Source organism: Eumetopias jubatus, unplaced genomic scaffold (assembly GCF_037043125.1).
Source record: "Eumetopias jubatus isolate StellerSeaLion01/CBP00866 unplaced genomic scaffold, mEumJub1_p1.0 scaffold_4, whole genome shotgun sequence".
NCBI classification, from domain to species: Eukaryota; Metazoa; Chordata; class Mammalia; order Carnivora; family Otariidae; genus Eumetopias; species Eumetopias jubatus.
In genome coordinates, this window is record NW_028274810.1 from 64831161 (window position 1) to 64852315 (window position 21155).

The 21155-nt window shown below is 38.8% G+C and overlaps 1 protein-coding gene across 2 annotated transcripts in view; it reads right to left on the reverse strand.

Moving 5' to 3' along the window:
- Window positions 1-21155, reverse strand: part of ZYG11A (zyg-11 family member A, cell cycle regulator) — a 77895-nt gene continuing 56740 nt past the window's right edge. The window contains exons 7-15 of one of the 2 annotated variants that reach the window (XM_088022990.1): window positions 18204-18303; window positions 18054-18107; window positions 13494-13655; window positions 13374-13418; window positions 9633-9662; window positions 7680-7874; window positions 5182-5243; window positions 4685-4782; window positions 1-164 (exon numbers count right to left, since the gene is read on the reverse strand). In XM_088022990.1, coding sequence (XP_087879116.1) covers window positions 1-164; window positions 4685-4782; window positions 5182-5243; window positions 7680-7874; window positions 9633-9662; window positions 13374-13418; window positions 13494-13655; window positions 18054-18107; window positions 18204-18303 — 910 coding nt within the window. The remainder of the gene's footprint in view (window positions 165-4684; window positions 4783-5181; window positions 5244-7679; window positions 7875-9632; window positions 9663-13373; window positions 13419-13493; window positions 13656-18053; window positions 18108-18203; window positions 18304-21155) is intronic. The other variant, XM_028106931.2, reaches the window with a different exon arrangement.

Genomic DNA, 21155 nt, shown 5'->3' on the forward strand with positions numbered 1-21155 from the left:
TCAACACAGAAGGGGTCTCTGATAGTTCATGAAATGCATTCTGAAGTCATCTAGAATGGAGGCTGCAATCTGCTGTGCTTGGGGGTCTGCCTCACTGTGCTTCTGGATGTCACACAAAAGCTGCAATCCTTCTTCTTCAACTAACATTTTGCAGTATTTGCTGGCTGAAAGAAAATCAAAGAAACTTGGTGGACAAATTGGCATTTTAAATATTCCCAAGTCACCACATTCACTTTTTTGAAGAAAGGGTACCAAGGTTTAAGCCCCCTGACATGAGAATTAACAGATAAAATTAGTCAATTCAAAAGAAATATGTCAAAACTTAATGCTTGACTTGTGTAGTACGATAACAAATGATTATTTTAGTATGTTTACTTCCAGACAACTCTAAGCTTCAAAATCTCTAATCCTAGCTAAAAGAATAAGAACTTCTTTTATTATATATATAATAAACATTTCAAGGTCAGGCATTATGTTGAGCTAGATAACCTGAAAACACCAGATGCTGGATAAAAATGTAACAAAAATTTAAATGCATATTCATGTGTACAAAGTAAAGGATTTGTCCAGGAGCCAGATACAAAGAGCAGAGAGCACCTAAATTCATATAACTACCTAGAGTTATTCTGGGGCAGAAAGGGACTGTGAGTTTCAGTAATCCAAGAATTTAGGTTTTAACTTACGAAGTTAGAAGCAATATATATATAATAAAATATATATCAGTGCATAAAGCTGGTCCCTCAAAGGACTATACAGGAGAAGGGATAAGACAATGAAACATCTTTAAGATTGGTCTGGGCTCTAGGTGGGTACACAGGAATGGGCTGGACAAGTCTTTCCCAAGAATTCCTAACCACAGTACTGAGTTGGTATAGGATTTGAATTTATCCTACACCTAAATGTTCTGGGAACCCTTGAGCTGAGAAGTTAACATAAAAATTAGTTCAATCCCAGAGAAACCTCTAGAGCACCTAACAGAAGCAAATACAAAATTGCTGAAGGAACATGTCTACAACGCAGCCTAGAAAAGATTCTCTTAATCAGTCCAAAAGCCAATCAGACACAGAGAGATATAATGATCTAAAAACACTGCAGTTACCAAGAATGTAGCACAAAGAAACAGACATGGAAATTGTTCTTTTAAACATTTTTAAAAAATATTTTATTTTTGAGAGAGAGAGAGTGAGCGAGAGTAAGGAAGGGGGGAGGGACAGGGACAAGCTGGCCCCACGCCCTGCACGGAGCCCCATGTGAGGCTCAATCCCACAACCCTGAGATTACTACCTGAGCGGAAATCAAGAGTCAGACATTCAACCAACTGAGCCACCCAGGCATCCCTGAAATTATTTTTTTTTTAAAGATTTTATTTATTTATTTGAGAGAGAGAGAATGAGAGATAGCACGAGAGGGAAGAGGGTCAGAGGGAGAAGCAGGCCCCCCGCCGAGCAGGGAGCCCGATGCAGGACTCAGTCCCAGGACTCCAGGATCATGACCTGAGCCGAAGGCAGTTGCTTAACCAACTGAGCCACCCAGACGCCCACCCTGAAATTATTTTTTAAGTCTATAGGATGTGTAGGATAAAGTGAGAGAAGATACAAGATACTTCTGATAGACATTCCATAAGGAAAGTATAGGGAAAGGGTAATATTTTTAAATAGCTGAGAATTTTCATCAATTTTGAAAAGTTTGTGACCTGAAATCCAGAGGCCATATAACAAAAGGCTGACTAAACACAATGAACAAAGTCAAGACGATAAACTGGGAAAAAATATTTGCAAGAGTTCCTTCAAATTAAAAAGAGAAAGACCAACAAACAATAGATAAAAGGTGAATAAAGAATATCAATAGACAATTCAAGGGAAGAAAAGGACTTTTCAATATAAGATGGTTAACTGCATTTAAAATGTCAAGTGAGACTATCACTTTCACCTTAGATTGGCAAAGATCAAAAAGTTCAATTAAACATTGTTGTACGAATGTAAGGCGACTGGCAAGCTCTCATACATTGCTGGCAGGAATGAAAATTGGTAATCAATTCTCTGGAAAACAGTTTAGCAATAACTATCAAAATTATAAGTGTTCCTAACATTTTGACTCAGCAATTCTACATATTCTGCAGATGAACTCACACACATGCAAAATGATATATTTTATTTAATAAATGCTATGTACTCTGTGTGAACTAATACTATGCTATGTACAAATGCTAATACTATGAGCCAAGCAGTGTTTTAAATGCTTAAATATTAACCCACTTAATTCTCATAACAGCCCTATGAAGTAAGTATTATTTTATAGATAAGGAAACTGGGACACAGTGAGGTCAAGTAACTTGCTCAAGTTCCCACAGTTAGTAAATGGCAGAAACTGGGAACAGAGAGGATAGTCTGGTTCTAGCATCTGTCCTCCTAATTACCCACATGTGCATCTTCACCTGATATAGTGTGTAAATGTCTATTCATTGTATATGAATATGTTAATATTCACTAAAGTAGTGCTTACAATAGAAAAGACTAGAAACAGAAACAATGTCCATCTAAAGCAAACTGGATCCATATAATGAAGAAATACTAAGCAGTTTAATTCATAGTCGTCATCTGGAGTTCTGCCAGTTGCTAGCTATTTTAACTCTGGGCAAGTTACATAAGTTCTCTGTGCCTTGTTTTCTCATCTGTAACAGACGGATAATAATAATAATGATGATGATAATAATAATAATAATGCTACCCTCTTCTAGTTGTTGTGAAGATTAAATGAGTTAACTCATAAAGAGCTTGCAATACTGCCTGGCACAGAGAAAGTACTCAACTAAGTTCTAGTTGTTATAGTTATTGCTATATACTAAAGTCTGTTCCAGGGCCTTCTGACTGGCAAATCTGCCTGTATCTGTTCATACGCCAGCACCATTCACAATACTTTTTTTTCTTTAAGATTTTATTTATTTATGTGCGAATGCAAGAGAGAGAGCAGTCCCCTTGCACGAGTGGGGGGAGGCAGAGGGAGAAGCAGACTCCCCACTGAGCAGGAAGCCAGACATGGGGCTCTATCCCAGGACCCTGGGATCATGACCTGAGCCTAAGGCAGACTCTTAACTGACTGAGCCACCCAGGCACCCCTCAGAATACTTTTTTACAATTTAAAGAGAAGTGTTAAGGGAGATTCCTAAAAACCATTTTTCTTGGTCAGTTCTTTCTTGCTTATTCTGCCAGGTTAACTTTAGAATAATTTTCAAATCCCTTGTATCACACTCATCCACTTGAATTATAGTATATCCAAAAATTGAAAAGATCTGACATCTGTCTCTTAAAAAGTCTTTCCATCTAGGAATATAGTATGTCTCATAATCACTTCAGGTTTTTCAATTATTTCTCAATTTTCTGCATATAGGTCTCATATTTGTTAAAGTTATTTTTGGTATTTTATACTTTTGTTGGTAGCTAGTCCTTTAATTCTAAAAGTTAGCTCTTGAGTTTTTTAGCATAAAAATATAGCCTATATTTTATAACAAGAGCAATAATTTTTTACAATAATCCTTAGCAGAGAATGTAAGCCCCCAATGCCCAAAACAGCCAAATATGGAAAAACATTTAATCTGGCTGGGAAACAGCCCCTGACTCCTGATCCCCCAGCCTCCCAAAAACCATTACAAAGAGGTAGATGTATGTATTACTATAGGAAAAGTATTAGTCATGATAAACTGTTGAGTGAAAAGAGGAAGCTATAGGACATCAACACAGAATGAGCCCATTTCATTTAAAAACATTCATATTTACATATTCTATATATTAACTACGGTATGTGTATAGAAAAGTATTTGGAAGGACAGTTATAGTTATCAAATTATTAACAGTACTTGCCTGTGGAGAATAGGAGTGGAAGCCAACTTTCATTTTCTATACAGCTTGACATCAACCCCCAAATATATAATTCTACAGCATTTTAAAAAACTGTTTATTTAAATTCAGTTTAATTAACATATACATATTATTAGTTTCAGAGGTAGAATTCAGTGATTCATCAGTTGCATACAACACCCAGTGCTCATTACTTCAAGTGCCCTCTTTAATGCCCATCCCCCAGTTCATTCCCCCAATTCTGTAGCATTTTTTAAACAAAAACATTTTGCAATTTCTTTTTTAAAAGAGTTAAATACAGGGGGCGCCTGGGTGGTTCAGTTGGTTAAGCGTCTGACTCTTGATTTCAGATCAGGTCATGATCTCAGGGTCATGAGATCAAGTCCTGCGTCGGGCTCCATGCCCAATGAGGAGTCTACTTGAGACTCTCTCCTCCTGCCCCTCTTCCCTCCATACCCTCTCTCTAAAATAAATAAAATCTTTAAAAAAATTAAAATAAAACAGGAGAGTTAAATTCAGTACACAGGTGAACACATTTCCAAAATTCCATCTTGAATTTAGTCTTTATACAGAAAAATAGCTGGAAAAGTATTGTTTTGGGGCGCCTGGGTGGCTCAGTTGGTTAAGCCACTGCCTTCGGCTCAGGTCATGATCCTGGAGTCCTGGGATCGAGTCCCGCATCGGGCTCCCTGCTTGGCAGGGAGTCTGCTTCTCCCTCTGACCCTCTCCCCTCTCATGTGCTCTCTCTCTCTCTCTCATTCTTTCTCTCAAATAAATAAATAAAATCTTAAAAAAAAAAAAAAAAGAAAAGTATTGTTTTGAATACATACGGTTTTTACTGCAGACATGATACATTGCCCATAGTGCCCAGAGCTGAACTGCTGGTTGAGAGAAGTTGCCAAGGAGCGGGAAAAATGCCTTGAAGGATCTAAAAAGGCACAAAGAAGTTCATTCAAAACTCGGGCTAGTGTCAGAGATATAATAATTATTTTCAATCTTTTCCACATAGGGTCAGTTCCTCACTGAGACAGACACATTGTTGAGCATATATCAGAAGCTAATGTTTAAGAAACTGCATTTGTGTTAGATACTCTTTACATTCAATATCTCATTTCAACCTCAATCTTGCAGACTATCAGATAGCCTCATTTTACAGATGAGAAAAACTGAGTCTCAGAGATCTTCTAAAAGTGATTTTCCCAAAATCATAGAAACAGGATTTGAACACAAGGTTATTTGACTGTAATATTTTATCACTGTACCATGGCCTCTACATAGTACAATGAGGACAAGCTTTAAGAGAAGTACTACACCATCACGAGATTACCTGTAAGTCACCAATGCTGTCATCTTACAACTTGAACTTGGCCAATTCTGGATGGTTGCATACTATACAGGAAGAGAAACCGAGATTCTAGTATTGTGTTCCATAATTTTTAAAAGGCCATAATAGGCTGTTTTATGTCATTTATACTTATATGTATATGAAAAAACAAATTTTCAAAATATGGGAATGATTACCCAAATTAAGGTATCCCTACCTGCCAAAATATCAATTAGATAACCATTATATATGTAAAATATGAACAAAGTCGTGTGGAAAATAGTGCAAAAGGGGCTTCTGTTTAAAGATGCAGGATTGAGCATGCATCCATTCCTTCCCTAAATCCCATGAACAGAATAGTACAAATGGTTTAAGATAAAAGAAGGCAAACACACAAGAACAAAGCAGAAGGAAAATGGTAACTGATTTAATAGATCTAGCACTGGAGAATGTTAAAAAATGAACCAATTTGAACAGAACCCACAAGAGACTTAAACTGGCACACTCGTTACTTCAGGAAATGAGATTAGAGGTAAGATTGAAAACAGGAGGACTGATTTAAAGTGCTAAAGAATCAAGACTCCCAGATCTTCTCCCCCACTCCTAACAAAAACTTCTGGACTGGGCAACCTTGCAAACAACTGAGGGTGAGAGTACCATGATAAAAACAGAGGATGAAGTGAAAATCTAAATGATAAATGCTCAGAGTCCCCTGTCCTCAACTCTCTTCCTCTAATGGGCTTTCAGACCGTTGGAACCAAGCTTGTAATTTTCAGTCAGAAGAACAGAAGATTCTTCCTCAGGTAAATTCCAACCAGCTCAGGACAAAAGATCTGGTAACAATGACAATGACTAATCCAGATCACTCTAAGTGAAACCCACAGCTGACGAGTTCTACCCATCCACACGCAGCTTCCAAACAGCCCCACTCTTAGATATGACTGGACAGCTGAGGATCACCATATAGTTTAAGAAAATCTGTAACATAAAGGAACCAAATAGGGGGAAAAAAGCAACTTGCAGGAAGCAGAGACCTTGAAGGAAGAGAAAAACTTAAAAAAACAAACAAAAAAACTACCCAAACTAATCATTAAAACCTTTAAAGAGATAACAGATACAGCAACCATGGAAAAAGAGTACGATATTGTATAAAAAAAGCACTCAGAACAAAAAAAAGAGTTCTTAGAAATTAAAAACAGAAATATATAAATACAAAATAAATATGTAAGTATACATAATAAACATTAAAAATGTATTATATACAAAGTATAAAGGTATATTAAATGTACATATTATAAAAATTATAATATATAAAATTACATTAAAATATAATTATATAATGAAATATAGAAGATAAAAATATAAATGCAAAATCCAATAGGAGTGGAAATTTAAAAAGATTTTTTTTAAAAAGGACAAAAAGGGAAATAGGCAAGAAAAAATTGAGTCCATGAAGGCTGACAACCCAGAAAAAAAAAGAGAAGAGGGAAGGTGGGGAGGAGGGGAGAAGAGAGAAGGGAGAAAGAAAGAAATTTCCCAGAACTAAAGGAAACAAGCTTCCAGAGCAATAAGTAGCCAACATAACAGAAAATAAACCTGTATCAACGCACACTGCTGAGATTTCTAAACACTGAGGACAAAGATCTTAAAGGTCCCAAAGGAAAATGGCATGTGGCTTCTTAACAGTGATACCAAGAAAGAAAAGACAAAGAAGCCAATGGCTTAAAAATTCTGAAGGGAAAATATTCCAAAACTAAAATTCTATACCCAACCATGTGACCAATTAAACGTGAAGGAAAAATAACGGCCTTTTCAAACAGAGGTCTGAAGTTTTCTATTTCATGCATTTCGTCTTAGGAAACTACTAGATATGACCCAACAGAGGCAAAGAGGATCCCCACAATGATAGTAATGGAATATCCCAAGATGAGAGCAGTATGGCAGATACACAAATAAGCAGACCAGATGGAAGAAAACAGAAGGTTCTGAGAAAAGTCTCTGAGAAGCTGAAATGGATAGAGTATGTTTGACTATGCTGAAAGGAGATTTATACTTGGAGTATAGGAAAGGTGTGCGTAGAGACAATGAGAAAAAGAATCTTCATTTTCCAGAGAGGGAAAATGAATGAACAGACAATGCCTATTACTGCAAAGTCAAGAAGTAGTAACAGATGTTATTTAGAGATATGGAGGCAAATACCAAAAGAAATAGCCTGAAAAGGAGCTGAAAGTGGGAAAGAGAACTGGTAAAACCATATACAACTGTTTGCAATGGTAACTTTTATAAAAGAAAAATATCAGAAGGAATGTAACAAAGTGTTAACAAAGTTAGCATTGGATGGTAGGGTATAAGTGATTTAGAATATTTTCTTTATACTTTTCTATTATGTTTCCCATTTTCTACAATGAAAACATATTTCTAAAATTCTTATTATCTAGAAAAATAAGTTTCCTGCAAGGAGAGATTATTCCAGATTTTGTAAAGAGGAATGGTCCTTGTACCAGATCCTGGAGAAGAGCACTCCTCTGAAGGACATGGGACATCCAGGGCTGTTTGTCAGATGTCAGGTGGGCTATGATGCCTGCAGCAAAATAGCTGACTTCCATTTCTTTGCTATGGAGCAAGCTGCTAATATGTTTCAGCACATCTTCAGTCACCAGCTTGGAAGAGAGTTCTCTAACTTCAGCTATGTTGTTCTACAGGCCAGATGAAGCAGAAAATATCAGGGATAGAAAGGAAGACAGAATCAGACACTGGCTCCTCCCCCTCTCCTACTGCTTAGCTCAGATACAGACAGAACACTTAGTCCCATCCTCCTCCCTCTCAATTTAGCCTAATACCCCACAATCCCACCCCTTGATGATGAGGATGATCAGTAACGACAAATCACTGAGTAAGCACTTACTAAGTGCCAGGCACTGTACTAGACAAAAGTCTTTTTATCTGCCTTATCTCATTTAATCTTGTTTTAAAGCTTTATTCATTTATTTGAGAGAGTGTGAGCATGCAGAGTGGGGAGGCACAAACGGAGAGGAAGAGAGAGTCTTTTTGTTTTTTAAGATTTTATTTATTTATTTGAGAGAGAGAAAGAGAGAATGAGACAGAGAGAGAAAGCATGAGAAGGGGGAGAGTCAGAGAGAGAAGCAGACTCCCCACCAAGCAGGGAGCCCAATCCCAGGGCTCAATCCCAGGACTCCAGGATCATGACCTGAGCCAAAGGCAGGCGCTTAACAACTGAGCCACCCAGGTGCCGGAGGAAGAGACAGTCTTTTTTTTTTTTTTTCTTAAGATTTTTATTTATTTATTTGAGAGAGAGAGAATGAGAGAGAGAGAGCACATGAGATGGGGGGAGGGTCAGAGGGAGAAGCAGACTCCCTGCCAAGCAGGGAGCCTGATGCGGGACTCGATCCAGGGACTCCAGGATCATGACCTGAGCCGAAGGCAGTCGCTTAACCAACTGAGCCACCTAGGCGCCCAGGAAGAGCCTTAAGCAGATTTCACACTGACCTTGATCCCACGACCCTGATATCACAACCTGAGCCGAAACCAAGAGTCAGACGCTCAACTGACTGTGCCCCCAGGATCCACTCAGTTAATCTTTAACACAGTTGTACAAATAAATAAGTCACTCAGCAAGACTTAACTTGTCGGTCAGTGAACTTGTCAGGTTCACACTGCTAATAACTGGTTGAACTAGAATAAAATCCAGGCCTGACTGAATACTTAAAGTTCCTCAGGGCCTACTATATGTTACATTAGCTTGAAATTTAACAGTAACAATGAAAGACAGGTGGCATTGTATTTTATATGTATTAGTTTTCTATGTTGTTGTTTAACAAACTACTGCAAACTTGGTGGCTTAAAATATTTTTTCTCTCAGTTTCATCCATGGCTTAGCTGGCCCCTCTACTCTGAGATGTCACAAAGCCACAAAGTGCTGGCTGGGCTGCATTCTCATCTGCGGGCTCCGCTAGAGGGAAACCTACTGCCAAGCTCAGACTGTTGGCAAAATTCATTTCCTTACAGCTGCAAAACTGAGGGTTTCAGTTTCTTGCTGGAGGCCACCCTTAGCTCCTAGAAGCTGCTCATAGTTCCTTCCCACGTGGGCTTCTCCCTTCTCCAACCACTTATTTCATGGCAGCTTGCTTTTTCAAAGACAGTTAAGAAGAGTCTCTTTGCATACCTATTAGCAAGAAGGACTGATACAGAAGTCCCCTCTTATCTGTGGAGGACATGTTCTAAGACCCCAGTGGATATGCCTGAAACTGCAGATAGTACAAAACCCTATATATACTATGTTATGTTTTTTCTATATATACATATCTATGGTAAAGTATAATTTATAAATTAAGCACAGTAAGAGATTAACAACAATAATAATAGAACAATGGTAACAATATAATAAGTTACACAAATGTGGTCTCTCTCAAAATAACTTATTCTACTGTACTCACCCTTCTGCTTGTGATGAGATGATAAAATGCCTATATGACAAGATAAAGAGGTGGATGACATAGGCATGTGACATAGCGTTAGCCTACTACTGACTTTCTGACCATTTGTCAGAAGAAGGATCACCTGCTTCCACACTGCAAGTAACCAGAACCGTGGATGGGGGGTGTGTCTACTGTATATACATTGTAACATAATCATGGGAGTGATGTCCTATCATCTTTGCCATATTCTGTTGGTAAGAAGCAAGTCACAGTTCCTGCCCACATTTGACAGGACGGCATTACACAAAGACATGAACACCAAGAGAGAAGAATCACTGGAGGTCACTTTAGGGTCTGCCTACCACTGAGATTAAAAAACAAAGGTTTAGAAGTGAAACACATAGTTAAATTGAACACAGCAGTTATTGTTCCTTCTGAAGTAGCTTTCAGAAAAGTATACCCTAGAAACTAGTATGTTAAAAACAAGCATACGGCGCCATGCAGAAAACTGCATTGTTCTGAGCTCACTTCCCCCAGTTTTTCACAAGACCAGCTATACCCTATTGATTTCAGCAGAAACTCACTATTCTGAGATTTACCCATTTTTCCCCAAAGCCAGCTATACATATCCTCACCAGTAGCAGGATTTCAACATTAAGTTGATCAGATGGAAGCCCTGAACAAGGAGAGACAACACAATAGCATCCTTAGCATAACTGAGGACACCTTAGGTGAATCTCAAGATTTCTCTTGTAAGCCTGGCAGAGGCTACTTTTCTAGCAGCTTTTTCATTTCAAGAGTCTATAAACAAAATGTTGAGAAGATGCAAGCTACAGAAGAATATGGGTCTTCTTCATTCAGAAAAAGGAAGGAAAGGGGGCAACCTCATAAATCCTCAGCATTCTGAGAGGTTCTCAGAAAAAAAGCAAAAGATCTTTTAGAATAGGTTAGCTGAGGGGCACCTGGGTGGCTCAGTTGGTTAAGATCCAACTCTTGGTTTTGGCTCAGGTCATGATCTCATAGGTCATGGGATCCAGCCCTGTTTCAGGCTCTGTGCTCAGCGGGGAGTCTACTTGAGATTCTCTCTCTCTCTCCTCTCCCTCTGCCTCTCCCCTTGCTCTCTAAAATAAATAAATAAATCTTAAAAAAAAAAAAGGTTAGCTAATAGTAGGACACTTAACATTATATAGCATATATGAGGCTCCAATCCACCTTTCTGGCCTTATTTCCTATTGCTTTTCTTCTTCCTACCATCTCCCAAAATTCTAGATATTCTGTATTACAGTGTCCCTCAAATGATTACATTTTCTCATCTTCCCTAGCTAAAAGACCTTTGTCTCCTGCTTCTTTGGTCCCTCTTTTCTACTTTTCTATACCTTCCAGATTTCCAATATTAATCATTTAATCCTCTCTACTCTGTTCCAAGTCCTATATGTGCTAGGGATACAAAGGAAAAGATATAGTCCCTGCTTTCAAGGGAGGCATGATCTAGAATCAAAAGCTCCCATGAGACTTTGTGTTTCTTTTCTAGCACTTACCATAGTCAATCTTAAATTGGAAAGCTATTTGTATACCTAACACCACCTCCCACATGTTATAAGACCATCAGCTTGATACATTTTACGCACGGCAAACTGAAGGGACTTATAGTATATCTTCATTACTTTCTGTAAATCTTCACATTTATCTTTTGGAAACAAAGAAATTTCTCAGTTATGGATATCCTGATTGAGAGGTAGTATAACAGTATAAGCAAATAAATTTGTTTTCTTTTTTTTTTTAAGATTTATTTATTTATTTTAAGGGGTGCGGGGGTGGGGAGGGGCAGAGGGAGAGGGAGAGAGAAACTTAAGCAGACTCCACATTGAGCATGGAACCCGACACTGAGCTTGATTTCATGGCCCTGAGATCAAGACCTGAACCAAAGAGTTGGACACTTCACTGACTGCACTACCCAGGTGCCCCAAAGAAATTTCCAAACAACTGACTGCCTTGATAAAAAGGAAGTATAATAAAGTGGTTAATATCAGAAAGTCTAGGCCAGACTGCCTGAGTTTGAATTCTGATTCTGCCTCCTACTACCTAGGTAACATAGGGTAAATGGCACTTCTGTACCTCAGAGATTCTGTGTCTATAAAATGTAACTAACAATGTGTGGTAGAGTACAGAACATGGCACAATTTTTCCTATCCCTGTTTGACTTAGCCATGTGACTTCCCTGCTTCTCCCATCAAGGGGTGGTCACCTCCTTTAATCTGGGCTTAACCATGGGCATATAATAAGAAATATACATTTTGTCATTGTCCCAAATTCTTGAAATCCCTTGGATTTCTTTTTTTTTTTTTTAAGATTTTATTTATTTATTTGACAGAGAGAGACACAGTGAGAGAGGGAACACAAGCAGGGTGAGTGGGAGAGGGAGAAACAGGCCTCCCGTGGAGCAAGGAGCCCGATATGGGGCTCGATCCCAGAACCCTGGGATCATGACCCGAGCTGAAGGCAGACGCTCAACGACTGAGCCACCCAGGCGCCCCGAAATCCCTTGGATTTCTTAAGTCCCTTGGAATTTCCCAAGTGATAGGAGCGTCTTTGTTCTAATGAGGCAACTCTTGTCAGGCACCTAAATAGCTCAGGATGAGGACTGGTTGCCAAAAAAACCACCTTAATTAGAAGCCTGGGCTTTAAGCCCCACCCTATAACTGCTGGGGGATGGGAGAGGAGCTGAAGACTGAATTAATAATCAATTGTGCCTATGTGATGAAACCTCCATAAAAAATCCTAACTGATGGGTTTGGAGAACTTCTCAGTTGATGAACACATCAAGGTGCTGGGACATGGTGTACCCAGAGAGAGTATGGAAGCTCTGCATGTACCCATCCTTCCTGCCCCATACACTTCTTCCATTTCAATGTTCCTCAGTTGTATTCTTTATAACAAACTGATAATAGCAAGTAAAGTGTGCCTTCCTGAGTTCTGTGAGCCATTCAACAAATTATCAACCTGAGGAGGGGGTTGTGGAAACCCTTACTTTACAGCCAGTCAGTCAGAAGTACGGGTGGCCCAAGACTTAATGACTGGCAACTGAAGTGGGCGCAGTCTCATGCAACTGAGCCCTTTAACTTGGGGGATCTGATGATAACTCCAGGCACTCAATATAAGAACTGAATTGAACTGAACTGTAGGATATCCAGTTGCTACTGGAGAGTTGGAGAAGTGATTACTAGGAAACACCCCAGACCACCTAACGTGCTTTGCCCAATGAGACATTAGAAAATGTAACATAAGCAGAGGTTTAAGAAGCACTTATATAGTGGGACTTGCCTTCTACTGCTACCCTGAAACTGCCAAATAGAGAAGCCCATGGAGATACAAGTCCTAACTAACAACTTGCACCAACTGTCACAGCAAGAGTCAAGCCATCTTAGAGCATCTAGCTCTAGCCCTAGGTGACACCACCAGGTGTCAGCAGCAACATGAGTAACTCCACATGAGACCAGAAGAACTGTACAGCTGGGTTCAATGTGCTGACCCACAGATTCGAAAGTAAATAAAATGGCTATTGTTTTAGCTGTAGTTTGTTCACAGCAACAGATGACTGATATGGTATTACTTTATAGGGAATCATGTGAAGATTAAATGAGTTAATACACAGAAATTCCTTATAAAAGTGCCTAGCATATAGTAGGTGCTACATAAGTGTTAGTTTTATTTACTTTTTTATTTTAGTAATTAGAATTAACTGAAAACAAGACATCTTACCCAAAGACCAAGTACTTTGCTTTGTATTGCTGACTCTGAAAAAGTCTGTCAAAAGAATATACAAGTTACTTTATCATGAAGAAAAGAACTTTACATACGAACTCAATCCTGTCTTCCCACCTCCAAGACTTGGATAAAGGTTGTCAATCCTTGATTTTCCATAAAGTGATTGCAGGCAGCTGGAGACTCATCTGTAAGATTCCAAAGTGCTTTCAAAGTAAACAAGAGGGTGACGTCATCTAAATTCTCAGTAGTCTTTTGTTTTACTATTGCTAGAAGTTCCTAAAAACCAAAGAGACAAAAAGTTAAATGCCCCTGTGACTGACTTGATTACAATATAAGAAAAGCAACAGTTGTTATGCCACTTAATAGCTTTGTGATCCATTTTTTCTCTATATAATGAGTTACACCTAACTCCTAAGGTTTTTATGAGGATTAAAGGGGGGAAAAAAAGTTTTATGAGCACTTAACCTAGTTCTTGGTCCTTGTTAATAAGACTCATAATCAAGTACATATTAACTATTCCATTATTCATTTACTGAGAATGTTTAGTAACACCTGGAAATCAAGCACTTATTCAGGTAAGTGACACAGATTAAAAAAATAGTTGGTTTTTCTCATCTAAATAAAAGAATTTTAAGTTTTGGTAAATGTTCTGAAGGAAACACATAAAAGCCTAACAATTTATTTTAGAAAAGGTAGGAAAGGGAAGCCTCCCTGCAAAGGTAATATGTAAACTGAGACAAATGAGACAAGCAGAGAAAGAGAGATATGTGAGTTAAGCAAGAAATGGAGACATGGGCGGGGGGCAGGGGGGCGGGTTAAGCCAGGCCAAAGAAAAAGTATGCTGTTCTAGGTCACTGAGCAGATCAGGATGGCTAGAGGGTGACACTAGTACTACAACCATATGTTGTAGTACATATCATACATACATACAATACTCTGAGCTGCACCCTGTATCAAACTGCCTCCTTGACATCTCAAGCACCTCATAACTTAAGACATCTAAAATCACTCTGATTTTTTTTTTAAAAGATTGTATTTATTTATTTGACAGAGAGAGAGACAGGAGAGAGGGAACACAAGCAAGGAGAGTGGGAGAGGGAGAAGCAGACTTCCCTCTGAGCAAGGAGCCCAATGTGCGGCTCGATCCCAGGACCCTGGGATCATGACCTGAGCTGAAGGCAGACGCTTAACGACTGAGCCACCCAGGCGCCCCTAAAATCACTCTGATTTTTATCCCCCAAACCTACTGACAATAGATACCAAATACTCAGAAGATTCCACTTGTAACAACCATATGTCCTAATAGCTTAAAGAAATCATGGGTTCACTTGAACAGATTCTAAAACACCATTTCAGATCAGAATATTTCTGGACACAAGCCAGTATCCATGCTTTCTTTCAAGCATATTAGACTGTCATAAGAGAGGAAAAAGATAGGTGTTTTCACTCAGCCACCTAATGAAAAGGTACATAAAATATAACAGCACTAAACAAATCAGGGTATGTCTATTTTCAAGAGAAATGAAACCACTTCAAAAATTTTAACCATGGGGGGTGCCTGGGTGGCTCAGTTGGTTAAGCGACTGCCTTCGGCTCAGGTCATGATCCTGGAGTCCCTGGATCGAGTCCCACATCGGGCTCCCTGCTTGGCAGGGAGTCTGCTTCTCCCTCTGACCCTCCCCCCATCTCATGTGCTCTCTCTCTCAAATAAATAAATAAATAAAAATCTTAAAAAAAAAAATTTTACCCATGGGGGCACCTGGGTGGCTCAGTCATTAAGCATCTGCCTTTGGCTCAGGTCATGATCCCAGGGTCCTGGGTTAGAACCCTGCCTCGGACTCCTTGCTCCACGGGAAGCCTGCTTCTCCCTCTCCCACTCCCCCTGCTTGTGTTCCCTCTCTCACTGTGTCTTTCTGTCAAATAAATAAATAAATAAAATATTTGAAAAAACAAAACAGGGCGCCTGGGTGGCTCAGTTGGTTCAGCGACTGCCTTCGGCTCAGGTCATGATCCTGGAGTCCCAGGATCGAGTCCCACATCAGGCTCCCTGCTCAGCAGGGAGTCTGCTTCTCCCTCTGACCCTCTTCCCTCTCGTGCTATCTCTCATTCTCTCTCTCTCAAATAAATAAAATCTTTAAAAAAAAAAAAAAAACCCTGCTGCGTTAAACACCCTACTTTATGCCCCAGGCCCAAACATCTGAACACTGAAAAAGGACTATGCTTGAGTCTCACTTTCAATATTTGCCAAAATGCTTTAAGAGGGCATTCACTGTATCTGGAAATTCTACTGTATTTCTCAATGAATTTGCTCCCAAGACTACTCTTCATCATTCTCTCTCTCCTCCAACTTTAATCACCATCTTTTTACTCTTCTTATTTGATCACTTCATCTAGTTTTTCAGAGAACTATCGCTGTTCTTCCTAACAAAATCTCCCAGCCTATCTGCTTGCATCAATGTATTCCTCTTTCCCTTCTGCTCTAGTCTAAAGCCAACATCTTTACTCTTGCTGTACAATTCCAATACACACACAAAGATCTGGCACCAAATTATTTCCCTCTGTCTTGCCATTGCCATCAGTTTTCCCCTTTTCGTCAGAATTATTTTCACGGGCATAAAATACATCTTAATGTAACTGATCTTGGAAAAAAACAACTACTGGCCCATGTAGTATCTTCCTTTTTCTTTCTTTCTCATTAAAATATATCGAGGGACGCCTGGGTGGCTCAGTTGTTAGGCGTCTGCCTTCGGCTCAGGTCATGATCCCAGGGTTCTGGGATTGAGCCCCGCATCGGGCTCCCTGCTCAGCGGGGAGACTGCTTCTCCCTCTGCCTGCTGCTCCCCCAGCTTGTATTCTCTCTCTCTCTGACAAATAAATAAATAAAATCTTTAAAAATAAAAAAATAAAATACACCAAAAGTTGCCTCCATTTCTCATCTCTCATTTGCTCATCATGTAGTCCAAACAGGTTTTGTCCCACTACTGCACTAACATAATGTAAGCAAGACAACTAATGACTTCCATCTTGCCAAATCCAACTGGCAACTCTATCCTCATTTCACTCAACCACTCAATAGCATCTGACATAACTGCTCAATTTTTCTTGAAATAATTCTCTTGGATTCAAAGACATCACTCTTTCCTGTTTTTCTACTATCTCATTTTGGACACTCCTCTCTCTTTTCCTGGCTCCTCCTTCTCTTCCAACATACTCATTCCAGTCCTTTTCTTTTCTCTCTATATACTCCACACTCTTTAGGTAGGTACTTGCACCCCATATCAGAACTGATGACTCAAATTACTCTCTAGCCCTGCCCACCCAATCCTCTGAGCTGCACCCTCTATCAAACTGCCTCCTTGACATCTCAAGCATCTCAGAACTTAACACGTCGAAAATCACTCTGATGTTTACCCCCAAACCTGCTGACTAGATACCAAATACTCAGGAGATTCCACTTGTAACAGCAATACAAAAGGTAAAGGCCTTAGGAATAAATTTAAGAAATACAGAGTATCAACAGGAAGAAAACACCACATACTTCTGATGTTCACATTAAAAAAACAAAAGGATAACTAAAGAAACCCAAGGAAAGATCTTAACTGCTAAGGGATTTATAAAGCCAATAAATAAAAAGTGTGATATCAGCATATAAACAGACATACAAATTAACACAGCACAAAGTCCAGAAATAGATGCAAACAGATATAGGAATTTAATATATGATAGAGGCAGCAATGCATAACAGTGGAGAAAAGATAATTCATTCAAGAAAGGTGCAGAGGCAGACACTGAGAAGACAAACAGACCTTTACATCTAAAAAAAAAAAAAAAAAACAAGTAAATCAAGTATTTACATGTTAAAAATCATGAGAAATTCTTAGAAATACTTTCAAAATGTGCCATCAACGTCAGAGAAATAAAATAATAAATTCAATCCTATAAACTACTGCATGGCAAAATATGCCATAAATAAAGTAAAAACAGTCAAACAGCCAAGTGGGGAAAATAGATGCATCTCATATCACAAAGGTCCAATTCCTTAATATAAATAGAAACCTTATAAATCAGAAGAAAGCGAGCAACCCAAGGGAAAACATATCAAGGCCATGAATAAATAGTTCACAGGAAACATAAATGACTGGGGGGAGGGGGAGTTATCGCAAGCTTCATCTCAAAATAAGTACAAAATAAAACAAAAATGTATGCTTTTTTAGTGAGCAATGTTAGCACAATCGTAATGTAAATACTGATTAAAAATTATGATATATTGAAGTAATGAGCACTGTGTGTTATATGCAACTGATGAATCACTGAATTCTACCTCTGAAACTAATAATACAGTATGTTAATTAAATTGAATTTGAATAAAAAAATTAGGATATAAATGTGTTGGGAAGGGAGGTAATTTGTAAAGATGGGAGAGCTAAGTTCTTATTTACCATAGCAGCGGAATCACTAGGAAACATCTAAAACTGATAAATCAAGTTAAAAGCATTTTATTTAGAGATGTGGAGGTAGATACTAGAAGTAGCTCCAAGAGTAGAAAGTAGTTTCTTCTGGGGAGGAGGTCTTACAGATTTTTCATTTTATAAGTCTTTTAGAATGATTTGACTTTTTAAACTATGTTCATAAATTTTATTAGAAAAAAGGTTATGAAAGTGACAACCCACCTACCTTAACTGCCATGAGGAGCTCTTCCTTAAGTTGTGCAGTTTGCTCAGGTGAGAGCTATAAGCAAACAAAAAGCCGAAAGTGAAATACTGGAGGTCTATCAGAGCTCCGTCAAGACTAGAGAGAGAAATCTTGCCTTTAGTGATCACATACCTGCAGGGCTAGAATAGAGGTGATGCTCACTGCCATTGTTTGCATCTTGGGGTTCTCATGTTTACAGAGCCATCTCATAACAAACTTGGCAGCATCGAACCTGAAAAGCAGTATTTTTCTCACAATAAAGTTTTAAACTGTACATAAGGAAAGAGGAAATCACTTAGCATCCCCAACAAATCCTGTATCTTAGGCTTCTAAAGCCTCAACTATGAAAATAAAGAGCATCTGAGAAAAAGAGAAGATCAGAAGAAGAGAGCAGGCAAATAAGAATGTAAGTGAAATGCACAGAATTCAAAGAAAGATAAGCAGATCTAAGAAAGACTTATTTTAAGCATTCAGTTTCTACTATGATGGGTCTGAAAAAAGGAAAGAAGTTCCCCTAGAGGTAGTAATTTATAATCTGAATTGTAGACAATGCTAAAATGCCACAGCAAACACATCACATAGCTAGAGAGAATGCCTGCCTTTTTAAAGGGGTAGCTGGTAGTCAGCTCCTATTGATTGCAACTGTAGGAATGAAGACTGAGTTGAGAAAGATCTAACTTCTCAAGAGAAGGTAGAAATAGATTTTTTTTTTTAATCAGTAAGACCACCTTCCCTATTGTAATTTTAAAAGTCAACTCCCATTTTAAGTACACATCTCAATTAGATTTGAGAATGGCTTAGTCTACAACTCTGTGCCAACGTATCACAGGCTTTGTTCATGTTAGCCTGTGCTTAATTTTCCTGCCATTAGCAGCAACTATTATAAATGTTTTTGAGCTTATGAATCTGGAAGACTATAAAGGCCTCAGGAGGAGCCCCTTTGGAGTCTACAAAGACGATTTTCTTAATTATTATCAATAAAATAATAAGAATGACTAATGTTTAGAACGGACTCGACTTTTTTTTTTTTTAAGATTTTATTTATTTATTTGACAGAGAGAGACACAGCGAGAGAGGGAACACAAGCAGGGGGAGTAGGAGATGGAGAAGCAGGCTTCCCGTGGAGCAGGGAGCCCGACGCGGGGCTCGATCCCAGGACCCCGGGACCACGACCTGAGCCGAAGGCAGACGCTTAATGACTGAGCCACCCAGGCGCCCCAGAACAGACTCTACTTCTTAAGCTAGGCGCTGCCGTAAGTACTTTACATTGTCCTGTCTAACCCTCAGAAGAGTCACCATTTTATGAGGAAATTAATGCACAAAGATAATGGAAGGGCTAGAACTTGAATCCAAGTATGTCTGACTCTCTGGAGCCCATGTTCCTACCACTCACTACCCTGAACTGGAATCACTTCGGGAGACATTTGTGAGCACAGCTGACCCTGGAATAACACAGGTTTGAACTGTACTGGTCCACTTATACACAGATTTTTTTCAATAAATATACTGGAAAATTTTTTGGAGATTTGCGACAATTTGGAAAAACTCAGACAAACTGCATAGTCTAAACATCAAAAAAATTAAGAAAAAGGTGCTTATAAATGCATAAAATATATGTAGATACTAGGTAGTAGTTTCTTTTACTATTTATAACCATAAAATATACACACCTCTACCATAAAAGGTTAAAATTTATTAAAATTTATACAAACACTGACCATTCAGTCAAGAGAAATGTAAACAAACATAAAGATGCAGTATTAAATGGTAACAGCATAAAATTAACTGTAGTACATACTATACAATTATTATTTTGCAGCCACCTCCTGTCAATACGGGGGTGAGCTCAAGCATTGTGAGTATTCACTTAAAATGCCATGCAAAACTAATCACTCCATATGAGCAGTTCATCTTTCCAGTAATTTGAAAAGTAAAAAGTAATCTCTTACAGTTCTCGCATATTTTTCATTGTGTTTAGTGAAATACTGTAAACCCTGAGTAACATCATGGGGGGACCCATACAAAGTGCCACTAGTGATGTTGGAAGTGCTCCCAAGAAGCAGAGAAAAGTCATGACATTACAAGAAAAAGCTGATTGCCTGATCTACCATAGACTAAGGTCTGCAGCTGGGGGTACCCATCATTTCAAGACAAATGAATCCAGTATAAGGACCACTGTAAAAACAGAAAAAGAAATTTGTAAAGTTGTTGCAGCTATGCCAGCAGAAATGAAAACCTTGCACTTTTTGCAAAACACCTTTTTATCTCTTTGAAAATGCAGCTTTTATGTGGGTACAGGATTGCTTTCAGAAAGCCATACTTACAGACTCTATTATGACTCGACAAAAAGTAAATTCATTACATGACAAGTTAAAGCAAAAGGAAGGTGAAGGATCTAAAACTGCAAAATTCAATGTCAGCAAAGGATGGTTTGACAATTTTAGAAAGAGGTTTGAATTAAAAAAATGTCAAGATAACAGGAGAAGCAGCTTCTGCCAATCAAGAGGCAGCAGATGAGTTCCCAGACACCATTAAGAAAATCATGGAGAAGAAAAGAGATCTATCTACCTGAACAAGTTTCTAATGTAGATGAAAATGCTCCATTCCGGGGGGGGGAAAAATGCCACAAAGGACATTTATTAGTAAGAGAGAGAAGCAAGCACCAGGAATTAAGGCAGAAAGGGATAGGCTAACTCTACTGTTTGTGCAAATAGTTAGCTTTATGATAAGAACTGCCCTTGTCTATAAAGCTGCTAATCCCCAAGACTTGAAGGGAAAAGATAACACTGGCTGCTAGTCTTTTGGTTGTACAAGAAGAAGGCTTAAACAAGAATCCTTTTTCTGGTGGTGCCTGGGTGGCTCAGTTGGTTAAGCATATGTATGACTTTGGCTCGGGTTATGGTCCCAGGGTCCTGGGATTGAGCCCCACGTGGGGGGGGGTCCCTGCTCAGTGAGGAGTCTGCTTCTCTCTCTCCTTTTGCCTGCCACTCCGCCTGCTTGTACTCTCACTCTGTCAATCAATCAATCAATCAATAAAATCTTAAAAAAAAAATCCCTTTTCTGGATTGGTTCCATCAATACTTT